Here is a 19,119-nt window from a genome sequence, read left to right on the forward strand (position 1 = left end):
GGGTTTAGAGTCTTGAAATTTTGGACAGTTGTTCTTAACACAACCTCAATGAAGACCACGATACAAATTTTGGGAATTCCCAGGGGAATTTTATATAATCCCAGAATTTCAATTGTACCAGATCGAATAGCTTACGGTAAAATCTATATAGTTTATTATAATTGTTTTAAAACTGATTATAATGCACTGTCCTTGGCCCGTAGTTTCGCCTGCTGAAGTATATTCATGAGAAACACTTGCAATCTTTGACCTGAAAAAGACATACAATCATCAGCATCAATACAATACAATACAATACAATAACTCTTTATTGCACACCAACACACTAAGCAGTACAGAAAACAGGTATGTACACAGAGACTTTCTGAGGTAAGCAATAGGCGGCCTTATCGCTTCAGAGCGATCTCTTCCAAGCAAACTTTTCAATGGAATGGATGGAGAAGTAAGGAATAAATCATTTATTTATTTATCAATAAAAATTACAGCATTAGATACAGTTAAAAACTCACCCCCTGTAAAATTTTAATAATACACAAAAAACACATAAAAAAACTAATTACGGATTTTTGAAACAACATAATATTTAACAGAACAGAGCGTATCTATACAAAAATGTCATATGATCATTTCTAGGGCCAGTAGGACGTCTATTGAAAAAAGTTGGGACTCAAGAGGATATAAGCGATATAATGGCAAACCTCGTCCCTGAACGCGTCAGTTAAGTACTTATGTTTCATATGGCTTATAATTTTATTAATCGAAAAAGTCGGAAAAGTCCGACTTTGTCACTTGAAAGTTCAATATCTCAAAAACGGCTGAACCGACTTTGATGAAACCATTACTAGAAAAACCGATTTCAAATAAAAAAAAACGCATTCAAATCGGTCCACCCGTTTAAGACCTACGGTGCCACAGACACACACACAGACACACAGACACTTAGCGGTCAAACTTATAACACCCCTCTTTTTGTCGGGGGTTAAAAACAGGTAGTGTTTATTCTCATCTTCGAAAAACTTTTTGACAGTCAAAGGGAAAAGACAACTGCTTTTCCTCGTAGATTTCCAAGGAGAGAGAAAACCTAAACAAACTTACCAAAAATAGCTAAAACCACCGCAATTAAATTAGCCTTCCACTAAAAACAGCCACATCAAAATCAGTCTCCAGTTCGGAAGCTATGATGCCACAAGCAGATACACAGATACGTCAAACTCATGACACCAAACAATTAGCGTCGTCGGTTACAAATTATTATTACTCGTAAGTAGGTATATTTATGAAATGAATAACTTCCAGAGATTTTCATAGAACTTTTTTTTTTATTTATTTATTGAGAAACAAACAGTCCTATATAAACATGAAATTGTAGACAAAGAAATACAAACAGACCTATAGTTCCCTTAATGAGTCATATAGAAAACGTGACAAACACACAAAATTGCTTTATTATAGGTACCTACACCTATCCTTATCACTATTGTGAGTGTTATCCTACGATGTACTCTCTAAGGTTTATTTGAACGCTTTTTTCAGAAATGCACACGTACAATTAAAAATATCCACGTCTCTGATTCGTTCGCTATTATTAAATAGTCTTCATTGACTGTTCTTGTTTTTCCGTCGTGAATTCGCGGTCAAATCACTAATTTATCCATTCGACATTGATGTAATATGTAAGTTGTTAGCTGAATATTTATATTTGTTATTTATTTCAGGGAATTTCTACCGTTTTCTGTGGCATTGTGCCAAACAATGCTTCCATTAATTTGACATAAGTACGTACCTGCACAAGTAAACACAGATGACCTCACGATTACATAACTCTGATAAAATACTGTTATTTAATCACCTTTTCTTCTGTCGAATGTTAATATCTTTCGGAAAGATACAACAGTACTAGCAGTTACCCGCGCTTTCGCACGTTTCAACCATTAGATAAGTACAATAGTGGAATCGAAATACCAGGATTTTAAAGAATTTCCATGGTTATTCGTACGTCGTAAGCATTTTCCTGAAAAACTACAAAACTTACATCGATGTCGTTCGATGCATAAGTAAGTGGCGTATGATGGCCATACTACTTAGTTAGGGTGTTGAATAATAAAGTAATATTTTTAGGGGGACACACCATACGTATTTTATAAGTACATGTAATAGAAACTATAAAAAATCAGCAAAAAACGTTACATATTACATTTCGGCAGGCCTTTTAAAAACATTATAAGTTTCGTAAAAAAACTACTAGTTGAAATGCTATTGGGTATAGTTAAGTACGAACGACTTTGTAACCAACTTTAACCAAACGGTGCAACCAATTGGTTACAACCTTCTTTTATTTCAGTGTTTTTCAATGCTTATTGACTTATGCGGATAACTTGGCAAATACTAACCTATATCGCGGCTAAGTTCTACGTCACGGGTGCGTGATTTGTATTTCATAAATTACCAATCATTCATCAATTGCGTTAATTCATCGAACCATTTTTAACTTGCCACAATATTAGTCAACATAAAAGTGTTTATTTCTACATTTTCCTAAAAAAGACGTGGACGGGAAAGAAGAGGGAGGGTTTTCCCTAAACGTTCGATACTTTAATTTTTTGCGTATAACTTAGCGATCTTTGAGGTATGTTTATGAAATTTGGAGCACACATGTACCACGCAAGTCTCAATAAATGAGCCAAATTTGACACGTTTATATGAAATACCGTAAACTGCTTTAACTTTGCCCTCTGGCCCCAACATTGCCTGATTCGGTTTAGAGTCGATAACTTAGCACCCTTTAGGTTTTAAAACTTTTATCCCCCCGTAATAAAAATTCTCGTGTAGATAAAAATTTAAAACCTATAGAATGCTAAGTTATCGATTCTAAACCAAATCAGGCAATGTTGGGGCCAGAGTGCAAAGTTGAAGCAGTTTACGTTAGTTTTTGAGTAATGGGGGGGTCGAAAGTGTCTCCAAATGGTTCGGGTAAAATTACACACGGTGCTGCTCGCCAGTTCTCTTAGCTTGAACTTGGCTTGACCCGCTACCGCGTGTCTAGATTCCTCGCAACAATTTCTCACACATTATGATGGAACAATTTCGCACTTCTTAGGATATTTATTGGAACCAAGAGAAACCTATGGTAATAGGTTCTCTACAGTGATAGCGTAGCGCTACGAGCGTAGAGGGGTTACGCCGGGCTACATACTGGGCATAGTTACGTTGTACAGTCAATGGCAAAGATATCGACACGGCCAGAGTTGTCTTTGCCCTTTACTGTATAAAACATACACACACACTTTCCAGTCCAGAAGTTAAATCGAATTCGCGGCAGTAACGGCTAGCTCTGTATAAAAATAGATGAATCTTTAAGCACAGTATCACCCCGTTTAACGATAGCGCGGCAAAAAGAGCACAATTCACACAATGCTGTTTACGTTGCGATAGCTGCGCGCGCGGCGGCTAATCGCCCGAATAACACCACTTGTAACTTATTCTAATATCATTTGGTGAGTTGAAGTTTAAACTATATTTAAGGAACTAAGGGGAACGTACGAGAGCTGGTCGCTGTCCGAGTAGTTGGCTTAATATAGATGACAGCAGGGTGTCGTCTACTGGGCATTCGCGTGTCGAGCACTGGGACGTTTACCTGACATGCGATGACGTTTGTAATTTTTATTTCTATTAATTTAATTTATTTAATCCAACTAAAAACATTTCATGTAATGATCAAAACGAATCCAAACACGACATATGTACGGTTATTTTTTAAAGAGTGTACTCGTATTAGTGTGCTGGATATCCTGGTTGCAGCATCAGCTCATCCTGGTGCCACCATTGCATTGTATGTAGAATAAGATACTGTTCAAAACGAATCCAAACACGATATCTAGGTATATTAGGTATCCCTCGCTACGCTCAGGACTCTACTGTAGAATCCTTCGCTACATTCTGGATTCAATGTACGCCCTCACCGTAAATACACCATTTTGCTCCCTTGTGACACAAATAACTATTTATACTTATGTCAATTTTTAAACTAGCAGCGCTTTCGGAAAAACCATTGCCAAGAAGCATGCGCCGCAAGAAACTTGGTAGTTTTTTTTTAAACAAAGCAATACCTGCATTACTTTGAATTATTTTTAAAGAATTGCAGCTACATAGCTTCTGAGAGGAGGCCTGTGCCCAGCAGTGGGACATATATAGGCTGAGATGATGATGATGATGATGATGCAGCTACATAGTTCACTGGGTAAGCGATCCAACGTTTTATTGTTGGGTTCTATTTATTTTACTGCCGGGACAGATGTCGTGTCAGGTTTACCCGACTACGTATGTCACGTGGCGTAAATAAGCATGTAATGTATTACAGTAATGTTCTACGGTCAGCAATTCTGTGAGACACGAAGTTAGTGACGTCTCTCAAATTCAAGATTCTTTGTCCTTATATTTATAAGCATATAAATAATTGTTTACGCAAGTATTCAGTGTTTAACCCAATCCTTTCCCAGTATGAACGCATTTGTTCTCAAAGTATAACTGAAGTGAGCCACCCGTCAAGGAGCGTAAAATTAAAGACAGTGATTCACACGATGCAGTGAGACCTCGTTCCCGGTAAATCCTACGAGTATTAACACGTCACAATAGGCTTGACGCGCTGCGCAGACGCATGTCTGTAATACAGACTGGCCACATGGCTCATGGTGCTACGTAATACTATTCAAGTTGTCTATTTTTCTACTATTAATAATACAGTACAGTAATAAGTATTATTAATAATAATAATAAATAACATGGGAGAAAAGTTACACTAATAGCTTCAAACATAGCAAAACTTGTGCTATGTATCAGGTAACAGATAATCATTCTCATATATATAGATAAATACATACTTATCTATCTATGTAATTACATAAAACATCCTACATTCAGGTAAAAGCTACCGTATTCACCATACGAACATCGAACATCTAATCCAACTAGAATTCAAAAACGGAACTTCAGATTCATAATCAAGGCCACTAATCACTGTCTTTTAACAAATAAATAATGAGGACACCCACTATCATCTAATTGTCCTACTCGTTTTTGATGTAAACATTTTAGACATAGCCACAATCTGCATATCAAACTAGTTTATTTTTACATCAGTATTCTATTATTTACTGTTGAACTCTAACTGCGACTACTAATAAGTTTATGGATATAAAAGATATATAAGTAGTAATTATATTATTAAAAATACATTTTTCCGAAATTATTGGGCCACTGCCTGCATGTGTGTGATTCTAGGACGGGCGCCAAAATTCCGGTGAATGCCGATGTTGGTTATATCATAACGGTACTGAATTTATCCTTGATGATTTTGGTAAGTATCTGTTCTGTGCTAGAATTTGTGTAGATCACTATTAAAAATAAAGAATATCCTGAAGGAATATCTGCCAGTCAACATTTGAAGTAGAGAAGAGCAATCAAAATAAGGATATCGATACAGAGCAAAACATTTGAATAAATACAAATGCATAATGTAAGTCAAAGTCAAAGTCAAAATATCTTTATTCAATTTAGGCTATAACTAGCACTTATGAATGTCAAAAAAAATCTACCACTGGTTCGGAAAAACCTCTGTTGAGAAGAATCCGGCAAGAAACTCAACGAGGTATATATATTTTTTTAAAACAGACTTACATTATTAAATGATATGTATACATCACAAGTATTTAACACAACTTTATTTTTAACACAGTAGGTTCGCTATTTGAAGGGATCGCTAATGCGGATCGGAATTATTTCCAAATATCCCTGTCCAACCCTAAATAGTTAAATATATGCAATATGCAATATATAAGACATTAATATATCTGTGATATATAATAATGTGATAAGTATATCATGTCATGTCTTTTTCTAAGATGCACCAGCTTTTTGTGGACAACTTACGAGTGTATGCTTCTTAACTTCTTATCTTACTAAAATATTTACGTAAACAACGTATCTCATGACATGAATTAAGTCCAGGTAAATAAATTTAGCATGCGAACTTTTATCACAGCGTTTAATAGTTTGCGGTGAGTTGAATCACAGCGCTTCGCGGTCGGCGACGCCGCTGCGCCTGAGTCACGATATGCACTGCCGCATGCTTAATTCGACAGGGTTTCAAGAATTACTTAAAGATACGTTATTGTACCGGAGACTTTAAAATTCTTCGAATAAAAAAGAAACATTATACAGTTCTAAACACGGAAAAGAAAAAAATCCGAAATGTCTTAAGTAAGTCCCGGTTTAGACCGAAACCCGTTTCGTCGAGTGATCACATGCGTATTCATAGCCACACACTTTGAAATCTTGGCGATTATTGGTCATACTTATGTAGTTTTTATTCGAAAGAGTAAATATTTAACATCTTAATTGGTTGCATAATTAGATTTTTATGACAACGATAGCTGAGAGTATATAATCAAATGTAATTAAAAATTGTATTAAACATTACACTGTTTAACGAAATCTAGGCTACAGAGTTACCAGATTATCCTCAGTTGAAGTTATTTACGTTCAACGTGTCTCGTTAACGTGCAATTTCTTTTTGTTTTTCTGTTCTGTTGTCCTGAACACTAATTTAGGACCTATTTAAGGGTTCAAAATGCAAAACAATTCACAAATTAATTAAACACCGAAAATGATTATGGTCTTTAGTTTATGACCTAACTAACCTAGCCTAACCATAAAATATAATATACCATGTGCTATAGTACAATATCTGGTAAAACTCAGTACCAAGCGTTTTCCCAGAGATAAGACCAAGCCAGATCGATTTTTCATCCCCGAAAACCCCCTACATACCAAATTTCATCGAAATCGTTGGAGCCGTATCTGAGATCCCCGAAATATATATACATGAATTCGTTTAAAAGTAGTAGTTGGTTCTCTGCCTTTCCGCAAGTTTTTTTTCCAAATGATTCATTTGCCAACTGTTGTATTTCCCAACTCATGATTTTCTCTGAAACCATATTTTTTGGAACTTTTATAAAACAAACTTAATCTAACCTACTGTGCTTTTTAGAACCATAAGAAAATACACTGAGAATTTTATTGGTTTTATAGAAAATAAAACAGTTGGCAAATTTAACACACGGAATTATTATTATACTACGATAGTAAAAAACTGAAAGCTTCAAATTATTTTACTACCTAGCACAGAAATAAACAGCTATGTATGTAATAGTAACAAAATATGTATAATATTCAATATAAAATAAGTAGTCATCTGACTACAATGCAAACTGTTACACTCTTCTTGGCAATAAAGTATATCGTGTGGTTTTCAGTTTTTCGCTTTGATGCGAGCATAAAGCCTTCGGATTTAATGAGAATAAGCTTAATGAAAAATGTGAAAACAAAGGAAATACATCATTCATATTATTATGGGTAGTAACATACTATTGAATGGGCGGTTTGAGATCATTCATTGCGGTGACAATTGCACGTGTATAGATATTTATAATGATTAAATTGATATTGGTTTCGATAGGTATATATTTGTTACGGGATCGGGATGGAGACCCTCATTACCTATGGCTCCTGATATAACGACGATCTTGATGCAGGCAACTGGATCGAAATGTTGGGATCTCGTTGAAGGTAATCACTGTCCCGTACATCCCGTGACAAATATATCTAGTGTACATAAGTACAAGGTGTTAATGAAATAAATGAAACCTCAGAAACGCCAAAAAAATTTTTTTTAAGTAAGTTGATTGAATTTATTTTTGGAAAACTTGACCATTTGTAAATATAGAGAGGTGGAGAAATAAATAAACACCTCATCTAAGTACAAAGGAGCTAATCTAAAAATAATATTTCTATGAACTATTGTTCTAAAACATGTTTTTGTATACTAAGAGCACTGACCTGAAGAGGCCTTGCCTTCTAATCATTAAATTAATGCAGATTCCCTCAATTTGAATTACGAATACTCCAGCCATATAGTCTACAAACTAATCGCGACTTTCGTCGCTAAAATAATGTTATGAGCGATTGTTCAAAATTTCATTTAGGAAATAATTTAGGTGTGCTGTACGGTTCCTATAAGGAGCCGTTACAGTTTTACAATGTTTGTCCGTCTATCTACAGCTTAGCTTAGAAACTGTCAGTGCCAGGAAGTTAAAATTTTGAGTGTTTGTTATTATATAATATGTCACGCGGAAAAAGTGGGAAAATAACAAATTTACTAATTAATATATTTTTTTATTTTATTTAGTTATTTACGGACAACGTAAAATAGAGCATATATATAATTTTTCTCCCATTTTAATCTAGTGTGAGGGCCATGATAATTTTTCGATTGATAATCCATTTGGAAAATATTAAAAAGTCATAATTTTTATGATTCCGTGTCAAAAAAATTGACCACATTCATTATAAATGCCGCATTAAAAAAACACAAAACATTTAAATATTAAAACATTAAATATAAAGCTGCGGGTTCATAGTGGCTGCAGGCCACTTCATACCCAAGCAATTGGGGGTCTATGGGGTAGGTCTATGTCCAACAGTGGACGTCCTACGGCTGATAATATAATGATGATGATGATAATCAGTATAAAAGTAAGTATGTTTGTTTATTTGTTTGTTATGCTTTCAAGACTTAAATACTGAACCGATTGTTGCGAAATTTGGTATGGAGATAGTTTGAGATTCTAAATTTTTGGTAAAAAAATAATTTTGAATACAAGCTTTTTTATTTTTGACTGTAATTTTTGTTGACTTTACTTGTATTGTCACCCAAACTACATTTGTATACGAAATTTCATGTCAATGCCATTAACCGTTGAAGAGTTCCATCCTGCGGAGACGATCCTGGCCGGACTACCAGGATGTCACTACCAGATTATTGAATAGTCACGCAATTTACATAAGTGTACCAAATATAAAGTCAATCCAACTACTAAAAGTTGGTCAAATTTAACTTGCAAGATTTGATTACCGACAGACAAACAGACAGACAGACAACGGAACAGGTAAAACTAAATAAAAGCTTGTAAAAAGGACACAGGATAGTTTTTATCCCGGAAATTTATATTGTTCCCGCGATAAACGAATTCTTAGCTGGCGATTGATAGCTTGAATTGTAACAACTGATATGTATGAATGTGATATGCAATGAATGAATAAATAAAATCAGATATTTTCTTTGAAATTCCATCATTTTTCCTACACTGTAAGGAACCCTCGGTGCGCGTGTTCAACACGTACTAGGCCGGTTTATTAGTTAAAGTCAAGTATTTTTCCCCTTCTCCCGCTCCCTACAAGCTCACCCAAATTATTAGTCAATCCAATAAGTGTGTGTAATTTGATTTTCAAGATTTGACCTAATAATTTTATATTTGTGTTTTTCACTTTAATTAAAACTAATTAATTTTACTTGGTTAGTTAGCTTTAGCCAGCCTAGTAACGGCCCATGACGCGCTTGAGAATGATGCGTGCGGTTCTACAGCGTGTGTAAAGCGTTTACGTGTAATATTAATTGTCGTTGTATCCGAGTTCGTATAAAAACCAACACTTAAATTTGCCTGCTTCAGTCCACTTTCATCTCTCGACACAATATTGTACGTACTTCCTTGTTTAGTAATATCAATAGTAGCTTAGATCGAGGTCTTACTCGCTCGTTTGAATAATCACTAAAACTTTCGAATTATATTTTTTTATAATCGTCTTAAAATGCATTTTATTAATATTCAGATCTTTAAGTATCTGTCATTTCAGTAGACTTATTTGCACGTGTTCAGATAATATATTCAGTGTATATCAACTGAATAAATAGAGCGCTGCCAAAAATTTTATAAATTATTTAAAATTGTTCTTAATTAGTTAGTAACCTTGCTTATTACTTAACTCTAGTTAAAAATCAATCAAAATTAGAACCTTTATTCGATTAACTTCTACGTTCTGACTGAAAATTGTAATTAACTGAATTATACGAACGGCCGTTCTGTTTCAATCTTATTAGGATTATAAGTACCTAGTGAAAGTGACCTATGTTTATTGCAAGATAATCTCGAATTTTAGGTTTAAACTCAGTTTTTTTAGTGTCAAAACCGATCAGTTAAATCTGGATTCATTCTGCAGCTATTGAACTTTTATTTGATAGAGCTTCAAATTTTGTGTTAATTAGTGTTGAAATGTGTGTGTGTGTGTCTGGTTGTTGCAGTGATGCAGATCCCTGCGCCAGCGCAAGTTTACTGTTGCAGCGAGCTATACAAAAGATGACTGTGAAGGAAAGTAAAGAAAAGGTCAGTAAAATATAATTATATTAAATAATATTTTTTTTTTAGATAATAGAATACAAGAAAAATTAGTGTCCATGGTTTTGCTTAGAAATTATGTTGGTAGATATGAATCAACACAGTATTATTATTTGTCATAGGAATTAATTGAGTCCTGTAAAAATATAAGTAATTTGGGTTATAACAATTTTATAATTTTATTTATTACTAGCTTTTGCCCACGGCTTCGTCCGCGTGGAATTCCGTTATCGCACGCTGTTCCCTCGGGAACTGTGCATTTTTCCGGGATAAAAAGTAGCCTATGTTACTCTCTGGCCCATCAAAATATTCTATGCCAAAAATCACGTCAACCCTTCGCTCCGTTTTGACGTGAAAGACGAACAAACATACAAACACACTTTCACATTTATAATATTAGAATGGATTCAAATTCAAATAATTTATTTCAGAACACCATTCTACCAAACATCTTCTTTATTAGTACCTTTTTAAAGATAAAGATAATTTATTTGTCAAACATGAGTTCCTATATACAATTATTAAATTGAATATATAGATGTACAATAATTTTATGTCCTGTCCTTCATTTAATACTAGCTTTTGCCCGCGACTTCGCTCGCGCCGAATTAGTACGTAGTTTAAAACTTTTTTGATTCCATAGGATACATTATTTCGTGATAAAAAGTAGCCCATATGATTAATTCAGGGTATAATATTACCTGTATGCCAAATTTCATGCAAATCCGTTCAGTAGATTTTGCGTGAAAGAGTAACGAACATCCAAACATCCAAACATACATCCATCCTTACAAACTTTCGCGTTTATAAAATTGGTGGGATATAATATTAGTGGGGCTAGTGGGATAATATTTAAGTACCTGGGCGACCGAGCTTTGCTCGGGCTAAAACTTCCCAAAAACCCATACATACCAAACTTCATCGAAATCGTTGGAGCCGTTTCCGAGATCCCCGAAGTATAATACAAGTGCAAGAGTTGCTCGTTTAAAGGTATTAGATAGATTTAATTGTATTACCTATTATCGATGAAGAACTGCATCATAACTCATAGATCTTTGACATGCAATCGATCTTTTAGCATCTCCTGGCCAAACCTACCTTGCAAAACCTAAGTTGCATGTTCGAGATTAAGGGGCTGTTTTACCATCCATTGATTAGCGTTAACCGACGGTTAAATGTGATGCCGTCTTCGTCTATTCGAGCAAAACAAATAGAGACGGCATCACACCTAACCGCCAGTTAACACTAATCAATGGATGGTGAAACAGCCCCTAAAATTTGTAAGTTAGGTGGAGGTGCCCTGATATTCTGGAGTTAATTGTGTCAATAGACAGATATTGAATATGTAAGCCTTTATTCAGTCGGGCGAGGAGGGCGAGGGTTACAACCTGGACGGCATCCTGAGCGAGCTGGGCAGCTTCGGCAAGTACCAGCTGCTGCTGCTGCTGCTACTCGCCTTCCGGGACTCCTTCCTCGCCATGTGCAATTTCAACTACGTCTTCACCGCGCCCGAGGTGCCCTTCAGGTAATGCACCTTTAACGGTTCTCTGTCTTTACGCCGAAATGTTAAGTATTCCCAAATTTCATATGCCCAACTTTTCCTAACTCATATTATTTTCTCTGAAACCATATTTTTCGGAACTTTCATAAAACAAAACCTAACCTAACCTACTAAATTAGAAAAGCTGAAAAATGAAAATGAAAATGAAAATAATTAATTGCATAAAAAACTTATAAACAAGAGTCTACGGCTCTGGATCCTGTGCTAGGAGTCCCTGTGTTACAGGATCCAGGTAGGAAATAAGACCGATTAAAACATGTGCTACATAACTACTACTAATTACTTACTGCTACTGCTTATATACTATAACCTAACTAAGATTATTATAATATTAGGTACATTTGCTGGCGGAAAAACGCACTGATTGGCGCAAATGTGTATTGGATGGAGTATTGCGTTGAAGCCTAACTCAAGACACTTGCTGACAAGAGACATAAACGACAATAAAGCAGTTCCGCAAACGCAAACTTCTCTTATTAGTCGCTCTCTCGTCGATCTAGTCAGCCACAAGCTTCAACACTCACAGAACTAAGTTTTTGTAAATATTTAATCGTGAATGGCGACCGCGGAGCGTAGGAGAAACTCGTAGACGGACGATCTGGTTAAAGCCGCGGTGGATGCAGGCCGCTTACAACCGAAGCAGCTAGAGGCTAATATGGGGGAGACCATGTCCGACCCATGTCCGACGTGGACGTCTTACGGCTGACATGATGATGATGAAATATTTATTAGAAAAAGCCGTGGCAAGTCTAGTGGCCTCTCTAGCAGAGGGTAGGTTCAAGCTGTAGTTTTTAAGTATTTTATTTGTAATTATTTTATTTTGACAAAAAAATGACTTTCTGCCAAGTTGCTTGCGGCGCATTCTTCTTGGCAATGATGGTCTTTCCGAAAGCGCTGGTAGTTTAAAATATGACGTGTAAAGTGCCCATTGCGTCCTATTTACTGAATAAATGATTTGAATTTGAATTTGAGCCTGGGCTGGCATCGCACCTCGAGTTTTTTGGATTTAATTTGCGGACTTTAAATTGAAATTTACCATGATGTTTACGGTGAAAAAAATCATCCTGAGGGATCACACATCTGTGAAGAGATTCAATGGTGTATGAAGTTCCCAATACGCACCAGGCCCGCGAGGGAGCTATAGCCCAAGCGCTCTCATACTAAGAGCAGGATTGTGCCCTGCAGCGTGTGTGAAGACACTATTGAATTGCTTTTGAATCCACGATCCTTCGCTTGAGAAGCCATAAGTCAAACCACTGGACAACTTTACTACGCATTTTAGTTTAAGTAGACTAAAAAAAAGAAGTGCAAGTGCTTCAAATAAAACAAATCTTAGTTTTGATTATATAGGATTTTGACTGCTAAGCATGTTCTACGATAGTTCAAGAATCAAACGGCTAATAACTGATGGCCGAAGTTTTACTTATACATATCGGGCACATGACACGAGGCAGTTTCTATCGAAAACCATTCATGAAACCACGCGCTTTGTTTTACTGACAATAAGACTGAGTAATTTTATGCGGTCCGATAATAGATACCTAAACACAAATAATGAATGACTAGCTCCACACGTGTTTCACCATGCGACCAATCTGTCAAGCAGCTGACAGGCTGGTTAAAATTAAATTGTTCAAATGGCAAGTGTTTGCGTCATAGTTGTCAAGTTAAAAAAATCCCCTAATTAAAACTCTAAGTAACTCTTTCACATGTTTCATGGTAATTATTTGTACGAAGTCGGTGGTTAGTGGAGGATGTTTGGTGGGACAAGAGAGTCACCATCAGGAAACTCATAGCTTCCTTGGTGTTCAAAAATATCTCTCTGACCCATTGGCATCTAAATAGACGTAAAATGATGTAGACGTGATGTGATGTGATGTCTAGTAAACACTAAACTGCATGTTCCTTACATTAAAACGGCGCACAAAATTAGTTCACAGCGCGGTTTTGTGAACAGTTCAGCTTGTTGACGTCCGTGACAGGGGTTGTGTCAAAGTAATATTTATGTTTTGTTTTGTTCTAAACAGCCAGTCGAGTGCTGTAAGGTACATAGATGTCGGTGGTCTGGCCACGGGCAATGAAATGACCAGTGCTTAATAGCAAAAGCACCATATAAATTTTCAGTTTTATCGTACGTTTTGTACTCTTACCCCCTTATTCATAAAACTTAACAAGCCTATGTTAACTAACAAATGCTTTGTCCCTTTCTAACAAATACAATTGTCGAAGTGACAGATAAGGACAAACGAATTTTAGCGGCATTTTAACTAAAATAGGTTTGATTGTCGTTTATGAATAAGGGGGTTTATTATCATCTAATAATAGACGATTAATCAAACCGCGCACGTGCAGTGAAGGGACGTGACATGCAACAACTTACTCTTGTTTACTAATGAGTAGTAATGAGTGACAATGACAACGGCCGCGGCTCGTGTTTGCAGCGCCGTCCGCCGTGCCATCGTTTACGTATAACATATCGAATAAGTTATTGCCATTAGTTCTGTTGTCGTTCACTGTTAAAAGATAACATGTAAAATTATGATCATTATCTTCATTTTATTTTTATTATTAAACTAGCTTTTGCCCGCGGCTTCGTGGTGGAATTCGGTTATCTCGCGCCGTTCCCTCGGGAACGTGCATTTTTCCGGGATAAAAAGTAGCCCATAAACTATCTCGATGCCAAATATCAGCTCAATCCGTCACTCCGTTTCGACGTGAAAGACGGACAAACATACTTTCGCATTTATAACATTAGTATGGACTTTTAGGGATCTATTTAAAAAAAAGCCATGGTGGACTAGTAGTTTGACCTATGATCTCTCAAACTGAGGAACGTTTACATAAAAATACATCAGTATCAACTAAAAACTCTTTCACCTCTTCATTCACGTTATTGATAAGTATATAATACCTATACAAAGTTACAGCTTTCTATATAGCTTCAACAGTCTCTAAATTAAGTCACGGACAGAAGGACGAGCGCATGGGCATGGCGACATCACCTTCTAAGTTGCTCTCTCTTTAGGGAGTGGTTGTGGTGGTAGGTTGAGGAGCAGTAGTGGACCTTCATGACGATTTTTTTGAGAAAATAGTGTTGTCGGTTTCGCCTTACCTTCACACCGCAGAGCTGGAGTTCGCAGTTCGGAGTTGGCGCTGTATAATAGAGAGCGAAGCGCTGCTGTCCACTCTTACATTAAGTCCCTTTGTCACCTTTTACGACACCCACCAGAAGAGATGGGGTCCATCCTTTTCTAAAACCGGATACGACACGGACGCCGAAACTATTTTTTTTATTTGACTGGATGGCAAACGAGCGAGTGGGTCTCCTGATGGTGATCGCCACCCCCCATTTTTGGTAATTTGGTACTTGAGACTCTGAGGACTTTAGTTTCTATCCCGGAAAAAGGTAGTTCCCAAGACAAAGTTGCGGAGAACGGATAGTTTTTGATATAAAATTTTATAGTTTTTTGGTCTCTACTAAATAAAATATGTACTTATATCAATTAATTATTTTTTCTTACCTATAGGTATACCCCGAACCCTAAAAACTTGCAGACAGTCATTATTTTTCTGCATGTTCCAGATGCGAAGTGCCAGAATGCGACGCAGTGGACTCCAGTTTCAACGCGTCCTGGACGCAATACGCCTTGACGAACGCTTCCAACACGTGCTATAGAATGGCGCCTTACTCGGGACCGCTTTTGAATGAGTCAGTGCACGGCGCGCAATGGACCGCGTCCAACTCTTGCAGTCCGGAGCAGTTCGAGATCGACAAGTCCGTGGCTTGCCATCGCGTCGTGTACGAAAATAACAACAGTATCGCTGCTGAGGTGAGTCAGATCATCTTCAACATCTCTCTCATCTCTCTCTTTGGTTACCTACCTGTATTTTTTTTAGATTAAGGGGCTGTTTCACCATCCATTGATCAGCGTTAACCGACGGTTAAATATGATGCCGTCTCCGTCTATTCGAACATAACAAATAGAGACGGCATCACACCTAACCGCCAGGTAATACTAATCAATGGATGGTGAAACAGCCCCTAAGTTTTTCCGGTGCTTTAGCCTGAATTGAAATCTGCATCTTTTGGCTCATCGTGTCGAGCATATTAGGTCCAATTACAGCCTAGCGTAGCGTAGGAATCTTGACTTATACAGTTTCCAGATGCCACATGCCTTCAGTTTGCAATGTCCAGATGGGCTGCTAGAGATCTATTAAAGGGATTATATCACCTTTGTACACGTATCTCAACTCTCGTTTGTATTTGTTTTTTTGTACAATATAGAGTTTACATACATACTTGTATCAAGAACATCACGCGTGTTGGCGTGTGCTTCCACGATGTCAGTGTAGAGACCACAGATATAGATTACACTAGATAACGCAAACACCTCAATTTGTATGAAAACCAACCGTGTCACTTTTTTATATCTACTGTGACGTCTCAAAAGCGAATTAGCGATGTGAATTCCCCGATGTCCGCGCAAAATCGATTCGAATGCGCCGCCCGCCCGCGCCGTGGGGCTCGAGTTATAGTCATGATTAGTCAGTAGCGGTCAGTCTTTGTATGGGGCAACCCCGACGTTTGGTCGGGGTTCGGACACGCGAAGTAGATGCATTTGCGTAATCTAGTGTAATCTATATCTGTGGTAGAGACCACAGCGACCATCATTCTGTCATTACGCTACTTACAACCTTTGTGATGAAGTGCATAATTTGTTCAGTAAACATAGGGCTCCGGAAACGCATGTCACTGTTGATATTAAATAAAACTTTATTTCTTATAATTGTCTTTTATTCCAACTTTTCTTCACAAAATAACTTAACTATGACGACGCACATTCGCTGACATTTTTTTCTCTATATAGTAGACAAGGAGAGTTGTCACAGATTAAAACTAAAAAACATATGATTTGGATGGGTGGACATTGATCCTCAACACTCTCCCTCAATGTTCACACATCTATACCTACATACACTAACATTTTACAAGATTAAGCATATTACATAGTCTGACAAATCTTTCACCTGATAGAGGCTTTGTTAGCACATCAGCTACTTGGTCTGTTGTAGATACATATTTAACTATAATAAGTCCTTCCTCTACCTTTTGCTTTATGAAATTAAATTTGACATCTATATGTTTTAATCGTTTTTGGTCAGGATTTTTTACAATTTTCATGGTGCTTTGATTGTCCTCAAAAATAATAGTTTTACATATTTCAATATTAAAATCTGACAAAAGTTTCATCAGCCAACAAGCTTCAACAGATGCTTCACATAATGCAATCAATTCAGCTTCGGTAGTACTCAAAGCAACCGTGCTTTGCTTCTTAGATTTCCATGTCACTGTATTACCAAACAATTTAAATAAGTATCCACTAGTCGATTTTCTATCACTATCCCTTGCAAAATCTGCATCTGCAAAACCTACTAAGCCATGATCATTACATTTCGAATATTTTAAACTAAAATCAATTGTTTGCTTGACATATCTAAGTACACGTTTTAATGCTTGCCATAACTTCAAAGTTGGTTGTGATTGAAATCTACTCAGGTATGACACAGCTGTTGCTAAGTCCGGTCTTGTGCTCACCATAGCATACATTAAGGATCCAATAAGTGATCTACACTGATGTTCTAAAGTCATGTCTACTTCACTCAAGTCAAAGTCCAGTTTAAAGTTAAGGTCCATAGGGGAATTAGTCCCTCTACAATTGTCCATGTTGTATGATTCAATTACCTTCTGTAAATATTTAGATTGATTGAGATAGATGCCATCTTGTTTCTTCTGAATACTGATACCGAGATACATTAAATTATTGTCACCTAAATCTTTCATGTTAAATTTTGTTTTTAAAAAATTTTTGGCAATTTCTATTTCAGTCCTACTAGGTCCAACAATCAGTAAATCATCAACATATAAAATCAGATACAAATCGCCTTTATTATATAGACAATAGTCATTTTGAGAACGTGTAAAACCATATTCAGTAATAACTTCTGTAAATTTTTCATACCAATATTTTGGGCTCTTTTTTAAACCATACAAAGATTTCTGTAATTTTAAAACATGACCTTTGGGAACCGTTAGACCTTGTGGGGGTTTCAAATATACTGCCTCATCAATCCTGCCATACAAAAATGCGCCTTTGACATCCATTTGGTGAATTTCATAATCCATTTGTGCAGCTACTGATAGAAGAACTCTTAAGGTTTGTAATTTCAAAACAGGTGAGTATATATTTTCCAATTTATCTTTTTGTTGGTAACCTTTCACCACTAATCTTGCTTTAGGTATTTCTTGCTCTCCGATGTTCTTCTTTGTAAAAACCCATCTACTATCCAGTAACTTTTCATTCTCTGGTACAGGCATAAACTTCCATGTTTCATTTTCCTTTAAAACCTTTAATTCTTCATATATTGCCTTATTCCATTCCTTTTCATCTTTTCTTCCTTTAATGTCATCAAAATTTGTTGGAACATCCTGATAATTTGATAATAATGCATATAATGCTGTATCACTCTCATCTAAATTAATTTCATAGTCTTTTTGCCAAACTGGTTTTCTTATTTTTCTTTTTTCTCTCCCTCTTTCTAAGTCTTCTGTCTTCTCTGTTACTACTTTTGTTTCTTGTGTCTCTCCTTCTTTTCTATTTTCATTTCCTGTATTCCTTTTCTCTGGTTTTCTCTCTGTGCTGTCTATTGATACATTTTCATCATTGTCTTCCTCTTCACTTTCTTGTTCTTTTTCACTTCTATCATCTGTCTCCTTTTCTGTCCTGTCAAGTATATATCTCGTAGAATTGTCACTTTCTGGTTTTGTCTCATCAAAGATTACGTTTCGAGCCGATATTACTTTCCGTGTTTCCATATCATACAATTTATAGCCTGAGGTGAAATATCCAATAAAAATCATTTTCTTTCCAGAATTATCTAATTTTTGCCGTAATTCTTTTGGCACATGGTTATATGCGGTGCATCCAAAAACTCTCATATTGGAAACATCAGGTTTCCTGCCTTCCCACAGTTCAGATGGTGTTTGATGTTTTCCTTCAGTCGGGCTTCTATTAGTCACATATGCTGAAAATAACACTGCATGTCCCCAAAATTCTTTGCCTAGTTTAGAGTCTAATAGGATAGTTTTTGTTTTTTCAATTAATGTGCGGTTCATACGTTCCGCTGTTCCATTTAGTTGAGGACTGTATGGAACTGTGTAATGCATTTGTATACCCTTATTATAACAAAAATCCTGAAATTCTCTTGATATAT

General features: G+C 36.3%; 1 protein-coding gene across 8 annotated transcripts in view; it reads left to right on the top strand.

Moving 5' to 3' along the window:
- LOC141436299 (solute carrier family 22 member 1-like) overlaps positions 1–19,119 on the top strand; it is an 87,155-nt gene that overhangs the window by 56,733 nt on the left and 11,303 nt on the right. For 6 of the 8 annotated variants that reach the window (XM_074099215.1, XM_074099214.1, XM_074099213.1 and 3 more), the window contains 3 exons: positions 10,193–10,274; positions 11,648–11,811; positions 15,431–15,677. In XM_074099215.1, the coding sequence (XP_073955316.1) occupies positions 10,248–10,274; positions 11,648–11,811; positions 15,431–15,677 (438 nt within the window). In that variant the 5' untranslated portion in view covers positions 10,193–10,247. Of the gene's footprint in view, positions 1–3,475; positions 3,495–9,571; positions 9,591–10,192; positions 10,275–11,647; positions 11,812–15,430; positions 15,678–19,119 lie in introns of those variants that run through there. The other 2 variants (XM_074099217.1, XM_074099216.1) reach the window with 2 other exon arrangements.

Source organism: Choristoneura fumiferana, chromosome 16 (assembly GCF_025370935.1).
Source record: "Choristoneura fumiferana chromosome 16, NRCan_CFum_1, whole genome shotgun sequence".
NCBI classification, from domain to species: Eukaryota; Metazoa; Arthropoda; class Insecta; order Lepidoptera; family Tortricidae; genus Choristoneura; species Choristoneura fumiferana.